Raw genomic sequence first — 25,134 nt, forward strand, 5'->3', positions numbered from 1 at the left:
GCCTTTTTTGAGATAAATTGATTGAGTTAATGTGGAAACCCAAGAATAAGTTATGATATAAAGAAGAAACTACAGTACCCATGAGGGATGGTGCCCAGCAGAGAAGTCTTGATGTTGGATTGCCGCCAACCCTACCTGGTATTTAGTGCTAAGAATTGCTTTCCCTTATCTGTAGCAGCTAATTATTTAGAGTACTTTTTAGAGCTGTAGACTATTAGTAAAAAAAGGTTAAAAGGGTTTAAAACTTCAATAACACGATTTCCTGGAAAGGCACACATTTCTGCTTTTAATCCCCAAACTGTCCATTTTTAATACTTTCCCACTGGGTTTCCTAGAATTGGATTTCCCCTAGAATTTCTACTTGGTGTCTTGATCCTACGCCTTCACTCCCAAACCTCTGCTCTTTCTGTCTCCTTCTCTCTTTAGCTTTTGCCATTTCTCTGGTAGATTTTTCAAAGGCCATTTATTTCCACCTTAAAAAATTATTATGAAGTTAATTCCCATGACAATAACTGGAAAGATTTGAGTTTTTCTCTTTTTAATGTCCCTCGCAGTGGTGTTGGGTGGGATGAGATGCTTGGCCCCATTCTCTTCTCTCCCTTGCCCCGCGGGAGAGGGGCTCCATGTGGTTCTAATCTCTGAACAGTCAGGATGAAATGATAATTGTGATTTCTTTGCTGATTTTTCTTTGATACCACACTCGGTCTCCTGCTTTGATATGAAATAGGAAAACCCCATCATGGGGGAAGTTTTCCCAGTGAAATGATAATTTACCAACACTTCTTACCCCAGCATGTTTAATAAATTCCTCTTTCCTGTGAAGTTCCTTGTAAGAGGTTTCTTTCTCCATGTGTTCTTGTATTTCTAGAAAAGATGGCAGAAATGAAGGGTAAATCCAGTGTGGCAATATTTATTTACTTTGATCTGCTGTCGTTTAAAGTGGCCCCTTTCTTTGGTCTCTCACCACAGTTTTCCTTCCTCTGTGTCACTCCTCCCAATTCTTGGGTTTCCAGTGACAACCTTGTTGTTTGCTCTCCTCCCCACCAACAGGATAAAGTCCAAGGTTCTCCCACTTCATATGAATGAAGTCCTTCCTGGCCTCAGCCCTGTACTAGTATGTTCTGCTTTATACAACCTAAAGAAGTGACTGGGGCTGGGGGCTGGGAGTTAACTAATGTCTATTAGCACCCCAATAAGTGCTGATTGCAATGTTTGTGTAAGCTTTGCAGTAACTGTATGAGGGGTAGAGTTTATGAAATATCCTTTTAACAGATGATGATGGGTCTCAGAAGAGCTAAACATTTACTCAGGGCACATAGTGGTCCTGCTAGAAGCTGAACCTAGGCTTATTGAACTCCAAGTCTGTGCTCAATCTGTGGTCCTTTCGTATGCAAATTTACTCTATGGGTGGTCTTTTAAAAATTTATTTATTTTTAAGAACTTTTATTCTTTTAAATTTAAAGTTTAATTTATAGTTATATTATTCTAGGATATAGTGCTTTAACTCTTTGTGTTTTTCCATTTTAAAAGTTTACCTGTTACTTTGAGATTCAAAATGAATATTAAGTCAATGTTTACTATTTAGTCTGGTGGTTTTTTCATTATACCTAAAAGCTTTATTACAACTTCGTTCAGAATTCCCTTTACAATTTCCAGCTGTAGAGTTTAAGCGTGAACTGTTTTGTCTGGCTTTTGACAAAGTAGAAAAGGAAGGGTTGGAGTAGGTTTCTAGGAGAGGGAATGAAGTTGCCAGCTATCTGAAAAAGAATGGATGGGATTGTGGAGCTGAAAAAAACTAGGTGTCAATTTGAAATAAGTGGAGATTTGGGAATCTGCCATGTTTTTAATGAGAAGAGCCTGGTATGACCTGTGTTGGATGTGCACAAACGTGGAAGGCTTGGTCTTCTATAGCAAATTTCAGGCTTCACATGACCAGAGTTTTCCCAAGTCTGTTTATGGTTTGATTTCAGGTAAATGTGTCAGCCCCCCCCCCCCCTTTTTTTTGATGTCTTTATTTGTCAACCGTGGAACTAATATCTCTTAGTTACTTTATTGGCGTATTGGGTGGGTGAATGAATGGTGCCATAAAAAGCTTTTTGAGTTTATACTCAGCAAACAATTACCTTGTAAAACATTCTGAATTCTGCTGTTTGATATGGTAGCACTAGACACACCTATTGTGCCACAACTGAACAATACCTGATTTTTCTAAAAGTAAAATGTCTCATTAATAATGTTTTAAATATTTATTAGATGCTAAAATGATGTTTTAGATACAAAGAGTTAGATAAAATATAATATTAAAGTTAATTTTACCAGTTTCTTTTGCCCTTTTTAAGTGCCACCAGAAAATTTAAATTACATCTGTGGTCCTAGCCGGTTTGGCTCAGTGGATAGAGCGTTGGCCTGTGGACTGAAGGGTCCTGGGTTCAATTCTGATCAGGGGCACATGCCCGGTTGCAGGCTCGATTCCCAGTGGGGGGCTGCAGGAGGCAGCCAATCAATGATTCTCTCTCATCGTTGATGTTTCTAACTCTCTCTCCCTCTCTGAAATCAATAAAAATATGTTTTAAAAAATTACATCTTTGTCTCTGAGACATTTCTATTGGACCACACTACTTTAGCGGCAAAGATGTTCTTTGGTATTACCATGGCTGCTACCATGTGGGTGTATCCTCTTTGATCCTGGTAGGTAGAGGGTGGGCTTGTGTTGGCCTCACTGGAAAAAAGCATGATGGCCACACTCTGGTGCGGTTCCCCCATCAATGGTGTGCAGGCCTGATTTCTAGCCCATCACAGAACCTTTCTACTTGATGTGACTCTCTAGGCTGGTATCCGTTTATGCCTTCCAGAGCTACCACCCTTCTGGACAAGCTAAAAGCCAGGCAGAGGAAAGAAATGGAATTGGACAAATGATTTCGTTTTTTATTGGTAGATTGTCATGGAGTTAGTTCCCTTTACGAAATGGAAGTACACCCGAGGATCAGACGGAGCCCAAGCACACGTGTTTTTACTGTTACTGTATTTGGCCCCAAGCCATCTGCCATCTTATGAGAGAAGTTCTGCTCTGGCAGATAGCCACCTAAGAAAACAAAAGTTATGAAAGGCCCCCAAATTAACTACGGCAGTGCAGATTAATGTTTTGTCTACGTAGATTGTTATTTGGATTTTCTTTTTAAAGGTTCATTTCCTTCAGAATTAAAGTTGCCTCTAAACTCCACTCACAAATTCCTCTCTGGCAGCTTTTGGTTTTGGGTTCACTCCTAGGGCAGACGTGATTTATTTTCCTGTGCTTGTTATTAACCCAGAAATGTAATTTCAGCTTGGGCTTGGAATAGTGCTCTGGGACATGGAGCAGAAGTGAACAATGGAAGTTAGGTGGGACGTGAGTCTAATAAAACCGACCACATCGTCTCTCAGCTCCCTTATAACATGACGAGCCTGAAGGTGGGCTCAGACTCCCTTTGCTGTTGGCTGCTCCAATTTCAGTAAAATTTTTTGGCACAAATCAGCTAGGAGCATACCACCAGAGGTGCTGCGTGAGCTCCTTCTGGCAGGAAGTGGAGTCTTTTCATGGTGGTATTTTGATTTTGAACTGAATGTTCCCATTCCATCCGGCCTCTGGTTGGTGACCAGCTATGCTCTGAGGAGACTCCCCTCACAGCCCCTTTTCTGCTCTTTTTGGTTGAGGGTGGAAACGATTTAATTACATCTGGGCCTATAGCAGTTTTCTCCTTCGCATTCCGTATGGGGAAGGGGAAAATGCAGCTCGCATTTCAGTTTCTCTGCTGTCAACTCGGTTGCGAGGTCTTGATAATAAGCCTGTTTTCTGGAATTCTGCTTCCCTACCCCAATTTCAGTTTACTGTCAGTTGGGCAGACTGCCAGAGTGCTGGCCTGAAGCACCCTCACCCCAGAGCTGATTAGTGGTTGTGTTGGTGGGGACAGGGGTAGGGGGTTAGTATAGCCCCCACTAAATGCAGGAGTGGAAACCAAGAGAGATTTTTCTGCCCTCGTCCATGACACAGTGTCTGGATTTGGCTATATTCCAGGCAAGGCTCAGTTTCACTTCATGGCTTTTAAAGGCCCCCACTGAATGGTCATAAGGTAGCTTCAGTGACAGATATTTATTGAATAACGGTTGTAGTCAAATATACTATGCTGGATGCTGTAAGAGACATGAAGAAAGATATCATTTTCTATCTTTAAAGAAGGGTCAAGTGCTTAGAAAGAAATAAGTCTACATAACCACATAGGAGTTAGAAAGTACGAATAGACGTGACTTTGAAAGAAAGATGGACAGGAATTGGGGACCATCTAAGTTCTCTATCGAATGAGGGGGTAGATTGAGAAGAGTTAACTTCTGTTTTGAATCTGAGTAATAGGAAAATGTGGGGACTGTTGACAGAGAAATGGGCTAGAGATGATGGTGAGTTTGAGGTGAGTTTTCCAAGTGTAAGACCCAGGAGGTCAGAGCAGAAGTGGGAGCGAGGGACTTAAATTTCGAGTCTTGTTTTTGGTTGCCTTGGGAATGTATCAAGCCTGTAAGGGAAAGTGCGTGGAGTGAGAAGAACAGAGGGTTGGGACCTGAATTGTGAGAAATGTCTGCATTAAAGAAAATGGGTGAGAAAAGGGATTCAAAGAAGGAAGATGAGAAAAAGGGGGTGTGGGAGTTGGGAAGAAGCTCGCCATTATAGCATCACTGAGTTGGGTGCATTGTAAGATTGTGCCCTCAACTCGACTCTGCATGCCTCTGTTGTGGCACCTGTTGTATTTCACTCCTCTTCCTGGTTTATATGCTTGCTTCACCTTGTAGACTCTCAGCCTCTGGAGGGCTGGGAACTGGCATTCCCAGGTCCAGTTTTAGCAAACGGTGGTTATTGAATGAGTGACAACCAGGAGACTCAAATAAGAATGAAAATTATGCAGTTAATCAGAATTTTTGAAGTCATTGGAAATCTTCTAAAATGTGGTTTCAATATAAAGGAGAGAAAGAGACCAGATTGCAAGGGGTTAAAAAGAAAAGTGGGTGTTGAGGAAGGAGGAAAGGGAGGAGTGGGCATAGTCACTTAAGATTTTGTACAGCTCGAAAGGGAAGAAAGGAAGCTGCAGGGCCGGAGCTATAGGGGACAGAAACTTTATTCATGTGATAGAACCTTGGCTAGACTAAGAGTTAAGACAGCTAGAAGGGGTTGGTTAATGAACTGGGTTATTTAGGAGGGGCTTACTTTTACAGGTTTTAGTGGTGGATAAATTAGGTGAAATGATTGTTGGGAATGGGAAAGGAGAGAGGTGGAAGTTATAGTCAGAGAGTGTAACCAAGTTGAGATCTTGGAATGGGAACAATGAATGTCACATAATGAGATCCCGAATGTGAGTATGTTCGTGATATGGAGTAGATGTGGAGGTCTGTTGAGAAAATTAAGAACTCTTGGCTCAAATGACGTTATTAGTCTCCAACCCAGATACTGATTTCATGGGAGATGGGAGAGGAAAGAGTGAGAAGAACATAAAGCCATGTGCTTAAGTCATTTAAGGAAGTGGAAATGGTCCATGAGGACAATAGAGAGAGGTGAGGTGTTCTTTTTATTGCTAAAGGAATACATGTTTAGAAAAATTTGGATTTGAATCCACTTCTCTATTTTTCAGTGTCAAAATGAAACTGTATACCAATTGCCTTTTCTGCAAGATGAGGAGTATTATCTCTTTACTCTGCAGATTTTGTTTCTATGATCTGGCATTCAAAAATTCATATATCAGTATTATTAGTACTGAATTTTAAAATCTTATACATATTCTTTAAAAGTTATTCTTGATATTTATACGGTTTTATAATCCAATTGATAATGTTTTAGACTTGTTCTATGTGTGACTTGCTTTGTGTTAACTACCAGTACATTTATATCACAACCTTTTCTGAGTTATTTATTTTTATTTATTCTTTTCAGTTAAATGAGTACATCTTTGAGTATTTTTTTGCCCCAGAAAAGTTAAATGTTGGCATATCTTCAGAACTCTTGGGTTTTTGGATTTTAGTTGCCTTCTTATACAAAGAGCATCTTGCCTAGATATTGGATTATTGGGCCAAAAATTAATCTTATCAAGTTTCTAGACATTGTTCCTTTGCTTCTTGTTGTGAGTATTAGAGGGAAGTCCCATGTCAGACATGTCAGTCTCAGGCTCTGCCTCTCCTCTCTCTCAAATCAAATCTTCAACCAATATTGGTTATAGGTGTTTTACCCCAGTACTTTTTGAGCCCTTTGGAGCTGCAGACTTAAGTCTGATCTTACCTCAGAAAATGGTGTCTTTTTCATTTGTTTTTGTGTTTTCAGGAACCTATTATCTTTACATTGGGTCTTCATTCTTCCCCATGGCTGAAATCTTCTCCGTTACTATTATAATTTGCTGTTTTTTCCTTAGCACTTTATGAGAATTTTTTAAGCTTTTCCTTCACAACACTGATTTTTTTCTTCATTATTAGTTCTGTCCTTTGTAGCTTCCAATTCTGATTTTTACTTGAACTGCATTTTATGTTATTATAATATTTAAACTCATTGAATCTAGTTCCTCTCTATTTCTGCCTTTCTCTCAGCCTGCCTCCTTTCATCAGAGTCCAATGTCCTATATTTTTCATTTCTTTTTAGACCTACATGTGTTTAAATTTCTTGAACCAATTCTTTCTAAAATGTATTAGTTTCTGGAAGTGAATATTTTTCACAAGTATGCTCTTCTTGTACATCTTAAGTGGTATGTTCCTCATCTTTCATATTTCAGAATGTTTTAATAGGTGTTGTTTTTTCCATTTTACTCTTTCTCCTCACGGTAACTGCTTGCCCATAAACAGAGTAGGTTGATTCTCTTTGGAATCCCTGCTGCAGTTAGTTTTTCCTCCCAGGGAAGTGAAGGGGTCTTTACATAAACTGGTATAACAGCCCAGCAGCCCATGGAGGGAGGTGTGTGGAAGGAGAGAGCCAGAGCGTGAGCCTCCTGGCAGGGGGACCGAAGCTTGGCACCATTTTCTTCTCTGTGCCAGGGCTCAGCTCTCAGAACGTCCAGCATTGGCACAGCATCCGCTGCTTGTCATTCACGGTTTGAGCCTGGACGCTCTTAGGTGCTGCTGCATCTGGAATTTGCCCCGGATGCACTGACTTTCTCGTTGCTAGAGTGGCCACGGGAGCCCTGGAACCCCCCAGTGTTTTAAATTGCTGTTGACCTGCAAGGGTGAGATGGAGTTCCGTGCATTCTCCCTGCAGCAGCAGAGTGTGCTTCCTGAACACAAATGGATCGTGTGGTTTCTTTGCTTAAAACACTTTGGTGGGTCCTCCTTGTCTCTGGATAGAGTTCCAAGGCTCTGCACATAACTCCCTCTGCAGCCATATCTCCCTGATGCATGCCTTGTAATTGAATCTCACAGGGGTTTTTTCATTACCTCAAATGAGCCATGTTCTCTCTTCTATTCAAACGTATGCACATACACTTCCTTAAGCCTAAAATACGCTCCACTTCATCCCCTTCCCACACACACTCTCACACACATACACACTCCCTCCACCACCTGGCTAACATATGAAGTGTGTGTGTGTGTGTGTGTGTGTGTGTGTGTGTGTGTGTGTGTGTCTCAGTAATTTAAAGTTTATTCAGCTATAATGCAGCTTATTCTTATGTTAGGTTGCATTAGATGGCATGTTTCTGAGTCTGTTCCCAAGATACTCTGTTGTGCTTATCTCTGTTTTAAGACTCGTGCAATCTCTGGTACTAGGGAGTCATCCGGGTTTGAATTACATAGCAGTAAACAAATGGATAAAAGAACTTTAGAAATAGTTAAAGCAGGAGACCATCATGATCTTAGAATATGGAGCCCAATGCTGCCATTACTGTTAATATTTGGATGATAAATTCTTGTTGTTCTTGCAAACTTAGGTGGCTTGGAGGGATAGTCTATAGGAAAATGAATTATAAAAAAAAAATACACTGCCTTCATATGAGATGCCATTAGTCCCATAATTGTAGTTTGCCAATGAAACATATTATCCTCAAGTGGACTGGAGAATTTAGTTCTTCTCTGTTGTCCTACTCTGTGCTCCCAAGACAGCACACACTGATTAGAGCTGTTATTGCCCTCTGTATAATTGTTTGGTTGTAAAACCTGTATTTGTCTATAAGTTCTGCAGGATAGAAGCCATAACTGTTTTATTCACCATTATAGCCCCAGTGTGTATAGGTCAGGCCTGGCACATAGTATATACATCTTTATTGAATCTTTATTGAATAAGTGAATGAATGAACAAATTGGGGCATTACCTTTCCATTTGTTTCTGACCCACCCTTATCCCTCCAAATTTAGGGCTGTGCTTGGGTTCTTTTGGGATCTCTCTCCTTATCTCTCTGAGATACTTTAGTGTCTTTCCTCAGTGTGGACCAGACCTGTACTACATCGTAAAACTGGAGTCATTGTATGAGAGGATTACATTTGACAATCAGTTAAGAGCTTAACAGTATCTTGTACCTAGAAATGGCTTAATGAATGAATGTTTACTGGTTGAAGTCAGTAGCAGCTTTAGGGAATTAAGAAAACATGGCTTCTTTGCCTACTTCAAGCAGATGGAAGCAATTGGAAGAGGAGGACCACTATCAAAGAGGGCTGACTGGCATTATTCACAGATAACATGATATTATACATAGAAAACCCTAAAGACTCCACCCAAAAAACTGCTAGATTTAATCAATAAATTTAGCAATTAACAGGATACAAAATTAACATTCAGGAATTGATGACATTTTTATATACCAACAATAAACTCTTAGAAAGAAAAACTAAAAAAAAACAATCCCATTTACCATTGCAACAACAAAAAAAATAAGATACCTAAGAATAAACCAAGGTGGTAAAAGACCTGTACTCGGAAGACTATAAGACATTGAAAAAAAAAATCGAGGCCCAGCCAGTGTGGCTCAGTTGGTTGGACGTCATCCCAAACACCAGAAGGTTGCTGGTTCGATTTCTAGACAGGGCACATGCCCGGGTTGCAAGCTTGATTCCCAGAGGGAGCATGCCAGGGGCAGCCAATTAATGTTTCTCTCTCATCGATGTTTCTCCCTCTCCTTTCCTCTCTCTGAAATCAATAAAATAAAATATTTTAAAAAGAATAAATAGAGGAGGATATAAACAAATGAGGGGTGGGGGTGGGAACCAGAATGGTAGAGCCAGTGGTGGTTCAAAGGGAGAGACTGGAGAGGTAGGCAGAGAACCTGGATAGGATTTAGAATTTCATCCTAAGTAGAAGGGAAGTCATCAATGCGTTTCACATGCAAAATGCACAATCCACTGTACATGTTGATATCATTCGGTGTGACTCTTTAGAAAATTTATTGGTCAGGATGCAGGGAAACTAGGCTTTTGAGGAGTCTGAGAAAAGGTCATGGCATCTAGAAATGGTGGCAACATTCACATTCACTGAGCGTCTTGCATTTATCCATACGTGTATCCCTCACCCCTACACTCTCCCCTTAACCACTGCATACCCAGGTCTTGTGTACACACCAGTGCTTTGTGCACACACACATTCTCTCATTAGGCAGACCCCATGGACTCCGGTGTTTTTATGGAATGCTTCAACCAGCTTTAGTGCCGAGCAGGCAGCAGAATGGGCAACTCGACGTCTGTTCTTCCACTTCAGCTGCGGAATGGAAAACTGTGTTTAGAGGAGAAGGTCTCGCAGGACAGAGGTTGTAAGAATGTTCTGCTCTGAAATGGAAAGATGAGCTTGGCGACTGCTGGTTGAAGGGTGTACTGGAGACTGAATTCTCTTGATTTAACCACGGAAGAGAGGAGGTAGCAGGGTCAGGGCAAGGGCCAGCCCAGCTCTTTTTTTATATGTTCTCATGTGGTGATTGTTGTTGCAATGAGAGTTGACCCTTAGCAGGGCCATTGATGTGATAAAAGTTTTTCCCACACACTTCACAGTTGAGAGATGACTAGGAAGGGAGGGGGCTTCTTCCCAAAGTGCTAAGGCTCAGTGATCATGCCCCCCTCCCCTCCACCCATCCCCCCTCATACTTCACAGTCACTTGTGACTCCAGGTCAGATGGATGGTTTGTTTGTGGTGTCTTGAGAGCCACAACAAGCTGTTTGTATCCCAGTGCATTACAGCTCACGCGGCCCCCTGGGCTAGAGCTTGATGCTGGTGCGGTCCAGGCCATGGTTTCCATTTCCGTACCGTCCTCTTATATTTACTGCCACGGTTGGACCCACAATGTACCCTATGCTTTCCAGACAATAGGATGGGGCAGTAAGAAAAGATCGGCACAAAAGCTACCCCACTCCTGTAAAACCAGCACAGCAGGCGTGTTTCTGATGGTGAAGTCACAGTGTCCTCTCCTCAGTAGCACTGCGGAGGCATTTTGCTCTTCCCTGTTTTTCACTCCTGCCCTGTCCCTCCGCAGTCAGCTCAGCATCTCCTTCCCTGTTTTGAAGACTAACTTGATCTACCATCAGCACTTAACAATTTCCATTTTTTATTTTGTCCAATTGTTCTTCCAGCTAGCTGTACAGATGCGGACAAGTCACTGTACCTCTCTGGCCCTAATTTCCTCATCTGTAAAAATGAGCATGTTAGATTAGGTCTGAGGTCTACTTCTCCACTGACACCAAGTGTCTGGTACAGTGCGTGGCATGTACACTGAGGTGCATGGCAGACCCAGTCCCTGCCCTTGTGGATGTGAATTTGGAGATCTACCTAAGTGACAGGGAGATCACTAGTTACTTCAAGGATAAGTAACTAGCCACATAAGTAGAGGGGGAAGAATATGTGAGGTGGAGAGAACAGGAAATGCAGAGGGTCTGGGGTAGGAAAGAAGATAATGTTTAAGGAACTGACAGTAAGGCATCGTGGCCAGAGTGAAATATGTGAAGGGAAGATATGTATTTGAGATATGTTTATGAGGCAAACTGTCAGCCAGAAAATTATCAGTAGCCACAGGAGGCTCTAAGCGTTTAAGGTGTCAGCAAAGGATTTGGTAGAGTGACATCTCATACCAAGTTAGTCCAGGCTCATGGTGGTTAGTCCAGAAATGGCACTTTCTAAAAACAAGTGATTTCTTTTTCTGTTACACACAGAAAATGGGGAGGGCCTTAGTCCCGGTATTAAATGGCCATAGCTGCAATATCTGGCAGGTGAAATTAGAAAGTGGTGGGGGGGGGGGCGGGGGAGCGGTCCCTGATGCCCTCAAACACTTGCCTCACTGAGCTCCCTACAACATATTTTGGAGTTCACCAGCGAAGTGTGTTTGCTAAGACCGATGATGCCACATGCTGAGACTTGTTGGATGGAAGGCTTAGTAGCGTGGTCAGGCATGGCAGCGACCCAGCTCTCCCGCTTCACCAGAGGCGTTTATGTGCCAGGTCGCTCATAACTTGGTGCTCTCTCCTTCTCTCCCTGTTAACAGAAAGCTGTTCGCTTTTAGTGCCTCCTATATTCTACGGGCAGACTAATCTTCAAAGGCAATTTTGATCCTGTCTTCTCCCACCCATGAACCCATGATAACTCCCTTTGCTTGTTGTATCAAATTTAGAATTCCTAGTCGAATTCAAAGCTTCAAACGAGCTCCAAACTTCCTCCTTTTATTTTATTTTTTAAGCCTCATCTCAGGATATACCCACTGATTTTAGAGAGAAGAAGGGGGAGGGAGGGAGAACAAGAACATCAATAGGTTGCCTTCTGTATGTGCCCGACCGGGGATGGAACCTACAGCCTTTCGGTATATGGGACGGTGCTCTAACCAACTGGCCAGGCCAACCTTTCTCCTTTTAAATATGTGCTTTTTAAAAAAAATTGATTTTAGAGAGAGGAAGGGAGAGGAATGATTGGCTGCCTCCTGTACGTCCCATACTGGGGATCGAGCCCGCAACCCAGGCATGTGCCTTGACCGAGAATCAAACCATGATCTCCGGGTTCATGGGTTGATGTTCAACCACTGAGCCACACCAGTCTGTCTGGCCAACCTTTCTCCTTTTAAACCCAAGCCAAAGAATACACTTTAGTCATGTTGATGTCTTCAAGACCTAACCTTACCACCCTCAGTGAGCATCTCTCTCCAGTCCAAGATGAATAACATAAATGCACCCAATCCCGCCAGATAATCACCACGAAATTTTCCTACTTCAATATTTAGTGACCTTCTGCCTGTATTCATTTCTAAAAAGGGTGTTCTTTAATTGTCTCATGCTTCTATGTCCTCTCAGAGTGCTCTAGGACCCAAGGATCAGGGACCTAGTCTGTAGATCTTGTTGGTCAAATCTAGGGCTGGATAGGTAACTGAGCTGTGGTAGAAAGCAGTAGATTTAGAGTCAGACTGATCTGGCTCTGAGTGGCAGTGCTCTCACTTACTGTTTTATGACCTTGGGAAGGTTACCTGACCTTTCTGAGCCTTATTTCTTATTTGTAGGCTTCTGCCTTGGTTTCCTCCTGTGCCAAGAGGGTGGTGACATGAAGGAAGCAGTGTCTTAGTAAATGTCCCATTGGGAACTTTTGGACAAGCAACTGTAGTGGCCCATGGGTTACTGTTTTCTACCTTCTGAATTTAAAAACTGGTTGCTAGAATTGGAACTAGGAGGAGAGAAAAAAGAATTCTGGCAGAAATGAGCTTGGGAAGGGATGTTGTTCTGGAGAAATGAGCCTGAAACTTAGAGAAAAATGATCCATTCTGTAGAAAATTCTACACCAGTGTGCTCTTGGCTCTAGATTTGATTTTTCTAATGAACCATATCTGACAGACAGCTAGTCCTAAGGTGTCCAGTGATGGTATTTAGCCTTCAAAAGTCAATCTCATTCAAAAAATAGTGAGCTATACCCAAAAGTACATTGGCTATTTGGATAGTCATTTGCACTCCTAAGTTTTTTCAGTAATCAGATTGTGTGAGTCATGATTGGAATCCTCACCTCCATCCTCTCCACTTTGTGCGATTGGGAACGCAGAGTTGGTTTTGATAAGTGAGATTCCCATCTCAAGTCTTTGTTAGGAATTTTAGAGTCAGGTAGCTCCAGTTCAAATCCCAGCTCTCCTTGAGTGCAGAAAACTTCACACTAGGCAAGTTACTATACCTCTCTGAGCCTGATTTCTCAGCCGTGAAGGACATAATTTTTGTTACAGCTCAAGCTTAGTGCCTGCTTCCTAGTGGGCAATCAATGACTTTTGGTTTCCTCTCCCAAGAGTGCCAAACTTGCATTCCAGGCACTGTTTATTTATCTCGTCTGTCTTATTACAATATTTAAGTGTCTGGGAATTGTAATGCATAAGGAATACATGAGATATTTTTAAACACAGTGTCTTATACTCAGAATTATCACAAAGCTAGTCAAAAAGAAAAATAATACCCAAATTACTCACATTTTTTTGAAGATTAAAGCCTTCATTTTAGAGATATTGGATTTAATGTGGCAGCTTCAGAAGGACAAACAGTTTGTAACTTGAGAGTGCATCACAGCTGAGTGGCCAGAGGTCCATCTCCTTTGTAAAATAAATTTTGAAGCACATGCATGAAAAAGGATGTTATATTAGCTAGCACATTTGCTATAATCATAAAAACCAAAATATGGCTTTCTTCCATTTTGTTTAGTACTTATAAAATAAAAACAATTAATGAATATATGTCCCTTTTCAAGATAGAGAAACTACAATCTTAGCAAAAAATACATACCCATAATTGTTACAATACCAAATTGCTCACATTTAGCAAGTCATTTGGTTTTAGGGTAGCATAGATATTTAAGTTAGCATAAGTGTAAGAGACAAGATTCTCAGTAATTTCCAGGTTAAAGTAACTCTTCACCTACTTTCTCAGTCATGCATTTATTTCTAAATCCCACCTGTATCCTACTTATACATCTGTCTGTATCTGAGGTAGCATGTCTGCCAGTGCAGGAAGGGAGCAAAGCTTTCTGTAATAAATGGCATCATCTGCTGTGGGGGAAGTCATTGCCAATGCATGCACTCACTCATCCACCTCACTCACGCAGCTCATGCACTCACACAACTCACTCGCTCATGCAACTCACTCATGCATTTCACACACCTCACTCATTCATGCAACTCACTCACATACCTTACTCACTCACTCACACATCTCACGTATCTCACTCACTCACACACCTCATGCAACTCACTCACGTACCTCACTCACTCACACAACTCACTCACACATCTCACTCACTCACACAACTCACTCACACATCTCACTCACACAACTCATTCACACATCTCACTCACACAACTCACTCACACATCTCACTCACACAACTCACTCACACATCTCACTCACTCACACATCTCACTCACTCACACAACTTACTCACACACCTCATGCAACTCACTCACTCTGTATTAGCTCGTACTATGGGTTTTAACTGACAGATCCTTATCTGAAATTAGGGAAACCCATTGCAAGGGACATCTCTCAGAATAGTTGTGCCCCTGAATGGGTTCGGAGCAGTTGGGCTTCAGGAACAACCAGAACCATTGACTGGAATGCACTTCTGTGCACTTCTGATTCGCCCCTCTCCTTTTCTTGTAGACTGGCCACTTCATCCTTTTGGTCCATGTGGCAAAGCGTCCCTAGTCCAAAAGTTTGGAAAGAGACACAGCGATAGGTAACTCATATCAGATACCCATCCAGTCAGTTATGCCCAGGAGGGCATCATCATGTAAAGACTTGGTTGCTCCTTCAAGAATTACACAGATGAAGGGGCTGAGGAGAGGAGCATGGAAGGGGAGTGCTAAGCACAGAGTTCCAGAGATGCCCACACACCCATCCTGCCATCCCAGGCAGTGGGACCTTAGCTGGGAATACACGCACACACACACACACACACACACACACACACACACACACACACACAAAACAAACAAAAACAAACCACACTCCTGAACTGAGAGGTTGCTTGCAGCCAAGGGATGGGAGACAGATGTGCAATTAAATAAGTGAAATAGAGTGATGTTGGCTTTGTGATAATGCGTGCAATAATGATTGTGAAGAATGGAGTCATAATGGAAGTAAAGAATCGGTGATCAGTTAGGTTAGATCTGACACACCTAGCTTCTGCTAGCGGTGATGGCTACATAGCTGGGCACATGGCAGGCTTCCTGAAAATACTTGAGCCAATCGAATTAGGTATTCTGGAGACTAGGGCTAGCCTTGGCATTTTCTGAGTCTAAGCGTCATGTGCTTTTTCATTAAGAGGCCTCTTCATCAGAATACCTTTTTGAATTATTCATTGAGTTCTTTTACAAGGGAAGAATTAAGGACATCATCAGGATTTCTTCATTTCAGCTACTTGTGTTGTGTTTTAGAGAATTCAAATGACCTGAATATTAGTTTCCTTTGATAGCTCTCTAAACTGGTATTAAAAGACCTCCAATGAGACTTGTTACACAGTTCAGCTGGCCCGGCACTGAACTGCTTGTTAGTCACAAATTCCTGGCTTGTACGATGAAGACATACTCTTGTTCCTTGTCAGGGGTCCCGCGAGCCTTTGCCATGTCCCTGTCGGTTGCTATTGTAGTGACCTGCACTACGTCCACAAATGGTCTCATGGTTAGTGTCCTCCAGTTTGCTCTTTTGCAGGCAGAGCATCCTGGTCCCTTTTCCATCTTCTATTATACTGGGTCAACTTTCTGTCGAATTCCACAGATCTGCACCCTTGAAGCTTGGGTGCCTCAGGCTGAGCACGGTTTGCTTCAGTCTCAAAATCTTGGCTTTGTTTCTCACACCCATATTTTACTAAGGCTTTTGTTATCCTTCATCTGCTCTCTCCACCTTTGCTTGCCTTTACCTTCGGTTTAAGTTAAACTTCTTATTTGGAGATCATTGTAATTTCACATGCAGCTATAAGTATTAATACGCTCTACCAAGTCTCCCTCAGTGGTAACAGCATCTTGCAATACTATTGTACAGAATCATATTGTACGGAATCATATTGTACGGAATCATATTGTACAGTTATTGACACCGACAGTCAAAATACAGAGCAATTGCTGTAACATTTTGACTTTTACGTTTCTTCTCATTATTCTTTTCTTTACTCACCTCTTAGGTTCTTCTCCCTCTTTTCAGTTATATATTCATAGTCCCAGGGATTTAACTGAGTCCAGAATCCTAAAGATTTATCTTCTCTTTGATAGGTTGGCTAAATTCTCATGTTGTCAGGGTTTCTAGGGATAGCAACTCCCATGTTTTTCTTTAAATCACTTCCCTAGAATAAATATAATTCGGATGCCTTAAGGTGGCCTTAAAATGCATGTGAGAACCTGATCTGCTGTGGGTTCCGCTCGCCTTCATTTCAGGCTAGTCACATTAGGGCGAAGAATGTGTGGGGGCTGGGACGGCACTAATTCTTTGAGACCTAAGAGCCCTGATCAAAGGCACTTCCCCCCCAAAGGACAGTTCTGCACGGAGGATGTGGACGAGTGCCTGCTGCAGCCCAACGCCTGTCAGAACGGAGGCACCTGTACCAACCGCAACGGAGGCTACGGCTGCGTGTGCGTCAATGGCTGGAGTGGAGACGACTGCAGCGAGAACATCGACGACTGCGCCTTCGCCTCCTGCACGCCGGGCTCCACCTGCATTGACCGCGTGGCTTCCTTCTCGTGCATGTGCCCAGAGGGAAAGACAGGTGAGGCCAGCGGAACGACAGAGCTGGACGCTAGGGACGGGGCCGTGAGCAGGCAGGATTTCGGCCTCCTTCTCTTTCGTGTCGGTAGCCGTGTCCTTTTCATTACCAATCGGTAGGTACATGGCACTTAACGATTGTTCTGGAAGTGTAATCGGTAGCCAAAGTGCTATGGAGTGAGTCTTTTTCCTGATCGCTTTTGGCTCTCCTCTCAACTCTATGTACCGCAGTCTTTCATCCTAATAAAAATGAAAGTTAGTCACTATTGCCTTGGGGGCATCTGCTGACCTCCTTATGACCTTAGGCTGAAAAGCACCTCAGAAATTAAGACAAAAATGACTAATGGATGTAGAGACTTCATATTAAGAAGAAATAGCCCATTTACTCAGAAGGAGTTGGCAGGATGGAAGCATGTATGTAAGTGCATTCCAGCTCCCAGCATCTATAGAAATATTGCTCCTGGGGTGGGTTTTTGCTGACTTCAGAGTTAACAGTGGTTTAGCTCCTCAGTTTCCCAGCTCCTGGTTTTAGGAGTAGAAAGCAATGAAGGGAGGAAGTTGTGGAGAAAGACAGCTTAGGTGAGGGAACTTGGGGCCCAGCAGTTCTGAAATGTTCTCATATCTGTGCCTTCCTAGGAGCCCCACCTCCAGCTTTGCAGAAAGAGCCTTAGCTACCTGTTCTTAACCTAGTTGCAGAGTGGAAAATCCAGTTCCCGCGTGAACCATGCAGAACATGGGGCCAGCTAATATCGCCTCAGTCCTGAGGGCACTTGAGCCAGGAATGCTGACACTATTAAAAGGCTGCCCGCGCATAGGCTGATGCTGTTGCACTGGTTTTTTTTCTTCTGAGGCTAGTGAAATGCTGATGCCTTCATGATCACCGGGTGGCATGATTTGCAGAAAGTAGGTTAGCAAATAAAATACAGGTGCATGCAGCAGTTTGGGCCTACAGTAGAAATTACTTATTGTCCATCTGAAATTACTGTTGAGCTGGGCATCCTCTGTTTTTGCTGCTCAGTCGGAGAGCTGTAGGAAGGTTATTGCCCTCTGCCTGTCTCTGTCATCTGTCCACCTCACTTATGGCCCTTGAGGAGCCGTCTAGCCGAGTGGGAGAGGGAGGACACCAGGGTTGTCTGCAGAAACTCCTGACTTGCAGCGTGTTCCTGAGGGAGGATCAGGTGAAAGGAAAGTTTCCTCAATCTCCATAGTGGATTTTGATGAGACAGTATAAGGCTTTCCTCCTCCATGAAAGAGACAGCTCTTCCCCAACTGGGGTCATTTTCTCTTTGTTCTTGTGACAGGGCTCTTGTGTCATCTGGATGATGCATGCATCAGCAATCCGTGCCACAAGGGGGCACTGTGTGATACCAACCCCCTGAACGGGCAGTATATCTGCACCTGCCCACAAGGCTACAAAGGGGCTGACTGCACAGAAGACGTGGATGAGTGCACCATGGGTGAGTCCCCCGAACCCCTCCTCTTCCTCCCGTGTCTGCGAGCTCAGCAAGCATTTACAATGAAGCACATTTTACCCCAGATCTCCTGTTACTCACCCACTGTTTACAACCATCCTTTCAACATAATCATGTGCTCTATTCTGGGGATTGAAATATACCGGTGGTCTGTACTTGATTCTTAATATAAAGCCCAACCTTAGAGACAGTTTGGGCAAAAAGAGCAGCAGAGACACACGAGAGTGAGGTTGCCTGGTCTAATTAATTAATTTGTTCACAAGAACATAGGAAATTGAGAATCAGACTATGAAATGCCTGGCCCTAGCGCTTGCAGGCCACATCTGTAGTCCACACGTGTGGAAACTCGGTTGTGCTGTGATCCTGGTAACTGGTGCTTGTGTCTTTCAGCCAATAGCAATCCTTGTGAGCACGCAGGGAAATGTGTGAACACAGACGGCGCCTTCCACTGCGAGTGTCTGAAGGGCTACGCGGGGCCTCGCTGTGAGATGGACATCAACGAGTGCCATTCCGACCCCTGCCAGAACGACGCCACCTGCCTGGATAAGATCGGGGGCTTCACATGCCTGTGCATGCCAGGTACTTGGGCCCATCCGAGTGTGGGGTCTAGGCTGGAGGCACGGAACAGCGAGCGCTTCTCTGAGGTGGAGCACTCAGCACCGTGTGGCCATGCCGTGAGCCCCGTCAGCATCTCCTTCCCAGTAGTGACGGGGCTCCCGGCCAAGGGGCCCTTAGAGTGAGGCAGTGCTAGACTTCTTAGAGCTGTGAAGGCCCAGGTAAACACACCCATCATGTCAAAACTCCGATATGTGCAAGAGAAAAATTCAGAAAGGAGTGTTTCTGTGCCAAGATTCTTTAATAAAGTACTTACCATAAGTACCCTTTAAGTAGCAAGCCTTCCTGATTCCCTTGTGCGTTACAAATACCATGCCTTTCCACTTAGGGAAATTAACTTTACCCATAATCATGTAGGAACCTGCCATGCCTCCCTGGCGATGTCCCATGATTCCTGAGTTGTCCCCTGAAGCTCTTCTGCAGGGACCGTTGCTGAGTCGGCAGAGAGCCCAGCCAGTGCGGCTCACAGTGGAGGCTGCAGTGCGGCCGCCCCATCAGGTGCTGGCGCTCTAGCCTGGGAGCCTCCTGGCCTTGCCCTGCGCCCTGAGGGCGGCAGCAGCTCTGACTCCGCTGGTCTTTAGGAACAAGCAGTGGGGATCCTGCGGGCCTGGCGCTGCCCTGAAGGCAAAGCCTGGGCTGGTCAGAGAACGTGGCCCAGTCTTTGTTGGCACGCGAGGTGTGACCAAGGTCTTGGAGGTACCCTCATCCCCTTCATCACAGTGACCCGGATGTCCCAGAGGACTCCCCTGTGTGATCTGACTGTCACTCTCACGGCCTAGTCCCCCGGTCCTCTGCAGAAATGTCTCTGCTCATAGAGGATGTGGGCATCTTTGTAAGTGTGTGCTTTCTTGGCTAGAATATACCTTTCTCTCTTTCTAAGCCACTTGTGTGGTTCGTTTTGTTCAGGTTTCAAAGGTGTGCATTGTGAGTTGGAGATAAACGAATGTCAGAGCAACCCCTGTGTGAACAACGGGCAGTGTGTGGATAAAGTCAATCGCTTCCAGTGTCTGTGTCCACCTGGTAAGTGCCCACCACCTGCCCTGCTGTCTGCGAAAGCACAAAGCTGACTGACCCTGGGGAGGGAGGAGCAGAGAGCAGGCAGAGAATGTGTGTGGGCTGTGCATGCGGAAGTCATTAAAGTGAGCCCTTCAGGAAGGAGATGTGTGTACAGAGTCGGGGAGTCTGTCTCCGCTAGTGTGTCCTCCAAATCCTCTGTGGCCACAAGTCCAAGTCTGTTCTGAAAGGCCCGTGACCTCTCCGTCTGTGTGTACATTTCAGAAAGTTCATGCCTCACAGAGGCCTAAGGTTCAGGCTCTTCGGGATTGCATTTCCCCCCCTTGGGTTAGAGTCTCGAAGCCCGTTGGTGAGATTATTATTTTTAGACATTTCACCTCTGGGTCCAGAAACAGCCAACATCAGTCAGTTTTTCCAAAGAATGCTCCGCCTCTTCTTTCCCTCCCCGGAGCTATTGTTGAAGACACGCCAGGTTTTCTGCCACACACTGTGGTGTCTCTCATTTTCAGTCCCAGTCCCTCTGAGGCTAGGCTCGCTGGCTGGAGTGCTTCCCCTGTAACCGTTCAGTCCTGTTTTCACTAGAAGTGAAAAGTGGGGGGCAGAAACAGAGCTGGAGACACACACACGTGCCTCTGGTGCCCTGCGCTTCTCCCAGTTGTCCTGGCCACTTGCTGGGGAGAATAATTTCCCTTTTGCTGACCCTTGGGTATCAGGGAACTCAGCCCCACGCTTCTCGGGCATCACTGTCACAGTGAAGGCGGCGTGGGATAATCCTGTGACCTGTGGCCTCCTGTGCCCCTTCCAGGCTTCACCGGGCCGGTTTGCCAGATTGATATTGATGACTGTTCCAGCACTCCGTGTCTGAACGGGGCCAAGTGCATCGATCACCCGAACGGCTATGAATGCCAGTGCGCCACAGGTGAGATTCTTCTCATTTTTCACCCCGCCCCCCAGGCCCACCTGAACAAACAGGGGACTGTCCTTGTCCCGCTGCCCTACCAGCGCCGGCCACCGGAGGGACGGCTCTGCGTTTAGAGCGGGCTTCTTCCAGCTTGGTTTTTGCCGCTCTCTCTCTCCACTGTTTTCCTTCTCCAACACCTGCCTCCTCCTCCACCACAATAGTGGCCTGGCCTGGACATTGCCATTTGGTGTCCATCTCTTTTTGGGACAGATTTTGGCAGCGGTGAGTTTCCAGCTGGCTGGCCTTACTCCTCTGGGAAAGGGAAGCATTCCAGCCGAAAGCTCTTTTTCACTGGGGCTCCTCGGCAGGAGGCTTGTTGCTTGTGTTTCTCGAGGGAAGTGATTAAACAAAGGCCCAGAAATCTAAGGGCCATTGTGTGCAAGGTCCGAGGCTTCTTGCAAACAAGACCGCGTGCCCCGGGAGTCAGGTGGTCCTCAGACGGGTGCGGGAGCTCTGAGTCCTGAATTCTGCTACTGCCGCGAAAAAGAATCCGTCTATAAATATTCTGCATGTCTGGTCTGGGACCACAGCTCCCATTTGGGTGGGATCTGAATAAGCCAAACATCCCCTGTTCCACATTTGCTTCAGCCCAGACCAACACTGTAGAAATGGACTAGACGTTATTAGAAAAGGGGATTTTTCCAATTTCTTTTTTATCCCACTGCTTAAGAGAGAAGGAAGTTAGGAATAGAATTAAAGATAATTTCTTAATTTTAGGAAATGGGTTCTTAAACAGTTTTAAACATTATGTGCATTTCTTTCTGATCACAGAAAAACGATGTCATGGAAATAAATGGCTGCTGTTCCCGTAGTATTGGAGCATCACTACTGACTAGGCCCTACTTAGACTAGGCCCTGCCAGAGGACCCCGTACCCCCTCTGTCTTCATGAACTGTTGTCTCTGGTTGGAGGGGTTCCGGGTTCTGTCCTCTGGCAGGTTATGTTCATGGAGGGTAACCTTCGGGGGAAAGAGGTGGAACACCCTGAGTCATGCTGAGAAGGGAGGAGAGCCTTACTGGAGTCTCCGAAAAGAGATTTCATGTCAAGTGAAGGAGTTTTCATTTGTCCCGGTTTCATTTAAATGCCCGTAACTTGTTCGTTCATTTTATTCAACAAGTCTTTATGGGAAACTTACTATATATGCATAGTACTCTGGGGACAGGTGAAAGGAAAAAAGAGAAGTTTTCTGTTCTGTAAAGTCAGAATTGGGAGCCCAGCCAATGTGGCTCAGTGGTTGAGTATCGACCTATGAACCAGGAGGTCCCAGTTTGATTACCCTACAAGGCACATGCCCGGGTTGCAGGTTCAGTCCCCAGTACGGGGTGTGCAGTAGACAGCCGATCAATGTCTCTCTCTTATCGATGCTTCTATCTCTATATCTCTCTCCCTTCCTCAAAAAAAAAAATAAAAATGGGGAAGATAAGGTCCGTGGAACCATGAATACAGTCCCTGTATATTGGGTTTGGGAGGGAAGGAATATAGAGGTAAATATACACAGGAGAGGTATTGAGAGCTATTCCCCACTGAGGCCCAGTACGGAGTGAAGATGCAGTTGAAGCATCTGCCAGGGCAGCTCCGCTCGCTTGGGAAGAGGTATTTGACTTCTGCAGATTTGATCTGAAGAACTTTATTTTAAGCACAGCTCTCTGGGCCTGCCTTATGAATCAGTGACAATGGTCAGTGTCAAACGCTCATTCCCACAGGATGAATTCAGGCATGGGGGGGTGTAGGGGATGGGGATGTGGCTCCATGTACGTTCAGGGGTGGAGTATCTGCCTTGGTTCTTAAGCCTCCTTGGTCACATTCCTTCCCAGGATTCACTGGTGTGTTGTGTGAGGAGAACATCGACAACTGTGACCCCGATCCCTGCCACCACGGCCAGTGTCAGGATGGGATTGATTCCTACACCTGCATCTGCAACCCGGGGTACATGGGCGCCATCTGCAGCGACCAGATAGACGAGTGTTACAGCAGCCCCTGCCTGAATGAGGGCCGCTGCATCGACCTGGTGAACGGCTACCAGTGCAACTGCCAGCCCGGCACGTCGGGTAAGCCCACTCCCTCCCTGTTTCCTTTGGGGCTGTTAACGTAAAAAAAACATGCAAACCTGTAAAGCATTTTTGTGAGTGTGTTTGAGTCACACTGTCAACTGTTGCCGGGATACAGAATCTCAACGGATTGGGACAATGCTCGGAGAATGGCAGTTTTTCACCTTGATTTATACATTACAATCAAAGGAGGAGACATAATTGGGTTACATGAAATCTATTGGTGATAGATTAGGAGGCGGGAGAAAGCAAAGTGGGGACAGGGAGCTCTGGGATTGGATAAAAAGTAAAATGATAGACACACACTTCTTTTACCAGTTACTTAGGTGGGTGCAGGATAGTTAGTCAACAATTAGCTCGATAACAATGAGGGGATTTGTAGTCTCCGCAGAGTGGTGCCTGTGCTTTAAGGGGTCTGGAAAAAAAATCACTTAGACATTCCAACGATATGTTGTCGTAATGCAAAAAGGCAATAGGCTCAGTTAAGTAAAGATTTACCTTTGTCAGGGAAGCTACCGGCCTAGGATGTGACTACCCACCATAACTGCTTTTAGTTCAAGTTTTAATTTCAGACCCTTCTTTGTGGTGACTTTAGGTCTTTGAGTTTGCAAGACCGCCACGCAGGCCTTCCCTGAGCTTGTCGGGTTAGCATGTGGCCCCTTTTTCATCCACAGAGTGCTCACTGCTTCTCAAACACGATTTACACAGATGTCTCAGACTTCCTGGGCAGACGCTTACATACCTAAAACACAGTCCTTTTTCCTGAGAAGCTCAGCCAAAGCCACAGCCAGAAACATCTCCGAGGGAGCTGGCTCCAGCCAGGGAAGAAATGAGAGACAATAGTTTCTCAAAGCTGGTGATTTTATGCATGTGTTTCCCTAAAAGAGGCAGACCGCTTCAAAAACCTGCAGTTATTCTTTAAAATGGAAAACCTTCTTGCTTCTGTGGTTTGACTTTATTGTTGTCTTTTTCTATAACCTCCACTGCAGGCTAATAAAGTTGTGCTTCCCCCCTCCCCACCCCAACCCCCTTTCTCCATCCCTACCCCTCCTGTCTTTCCAATCATTTTCTCTCTATTTCAGAGTCCAGTATCTTCAATGGGACACCTTTCTTCTGCCACTTGTCTCTGGTGGGCTTTGGGCAATTGTGGGGATTGGGCGGGGGAGGAGCGACTTTGCAGCTCCCCATCGTTGGAAATTAGAATGCGGAGCCACCATTCCTCCTCCCGGCTCCTCGCTTCCTGAATCCAGTTCATTCCTCCAGTTCATTCGTGCTGGCTGGGAGGGCAGGCTGCTCCTTGCTGGGGGTGTTGAATTACTTGCTCAGGCAGCAGCATTTCACAGGTTTCGCTGGATTCTGTTTTACTTATTGGAGGTATCATTATGGTCACAACTGTGGTTAATGGACAGAGAAGCACTGTGTCTCAGATCAAAGGAAAACGTACCAGTGGAAGATTAACTAGCGGGTGCCTTCGTCAGAAGGGGACCTGCCAGTACAGCACACTGATTTATTGAGAATTCCCTCTCCCTTTAAGGACAATGGCCTAGGTGGGGGCAAAGGTGGGGAGGTGGGGAGCTGCCCTCATTTTACTTTGTTCTTTCCAAACGCATTCCTTCAAACTTGTCAAGGGCCCTGGGCTTCTTCCAGGACCCCGCACATGCCAAGTTTGAAAACAAAGTCCTTTTTGAGTTGCTCGGCATATGAAAAACATCCCCTGCCTCACAGCGGAAAATGCCTCCCCCTCCCCACGTTTCGATAACTCCCCAGCAGGGCTGAATGGATCTTTGTGAAGCCCTCCAAAAGCAGTTTGCTTCCGGGCTGGTCCCCAGCCATGAGACATTGCAGTAGGAAAAGAAATTTGAGAGAGAGATTTTCAAGCGACTGAACGGATGCCCGTAGGATGGCGGGGCTGTTCTAGGCCGCGCTGTGGGCCCCCTTGTAACAAGCGCACTGGGAACCCCTGGAAACCTGGGGCGTGGTGGGGTCGCAGCACTTGGTTTCCTCTGTGATGGTTATCACTGTGGCAGGATGTATCAGGTGTGTCCCCTGGGGGGACAGCGAAGGCCAGGTGTGAGGAGCTGTCACTGAGAAAGGCAGGAAGTAGCTGTGAGGGGTGTGCGGGCAGCAGAGAGAGGGAAGGCCCCGGATCTCTCAGGAAGCTGCCAGCCTTGTTCCTGTGGCGTCAGGAGCGGTAAAGCGGAGACACCCAGGCCACATGGAGGCTTCTTGTAATGGGCGGAGAAAGGCCCGGCCTGCAGGGCCCTGGGGAGAGGATCCATTCAAACAGTCGTTAGGAATGGACTCTGGAGTTCCAGAGTGAGAATCCACGACCCATTCAGAATGCGGTCCTAGGTGGCGGGCT

The 25,134-nt window shown here is 45.1% G+C and overlaps 1 protein-coding gene and 1 pseudogene across 1 annotated transcript in view; one reads left to right on the top strand and one right to left on the bottom strand.

Annotated features, from left to right (window-relative positions):
- Positions 1-25,134, top strand: part of NOTCH2 (notch receptor 2) — a 127,798-nt gene that overhangs the window by 68,085 nt on the left and 34,579 nt on the right. The window contains exons 6-11 of the mRNA XM_028154207.2: positions 16,433-16,666; positions 17,964-18,119; positions 18,525-18,713; positions 19,656-19,769; positions 20,569-20,682; positions 22,539-22,772. Coding sequence (XP_028010008.2) covers positions 16,433-16,666; positions 17,964-18,119; positions 18,525-18,713; positions 19,656-19,769; positions 20,569-20,682; positions 22,539-22,772 — 1,041 coding nt within the window. The remainder of the gene's footprint in view (positions 1-16,432; positions 16,667-17,963; positions 18,120-18,524; positions 18,714-19,655; positions 19,770-20,568; positions 20,683-22,538; positions 22,773-25,134) is intronic.
- LOC129147999 (ubiquitin-conjugating enzyme E2 D3-like) lies at positions 7,674-8,077 on the bottom strand (annotated as a pseudogene).

This window comes from Eptesicus fuscus, chromosome 22, assembly GCF_027574615.1.
Source record: "Eptesicus fuscus isolate TK198812 chromosome 22, DD_ASM_mEF_20220401, whole genome shotgun sequence".
In the NCBI taxonomy this organism is placed as follows: Eukaryota; Metazoa; Chordata; class Mammalia; order Chiroptera; family Vespertilionidae; genus Eptesicus; species Eptesicus fuscus.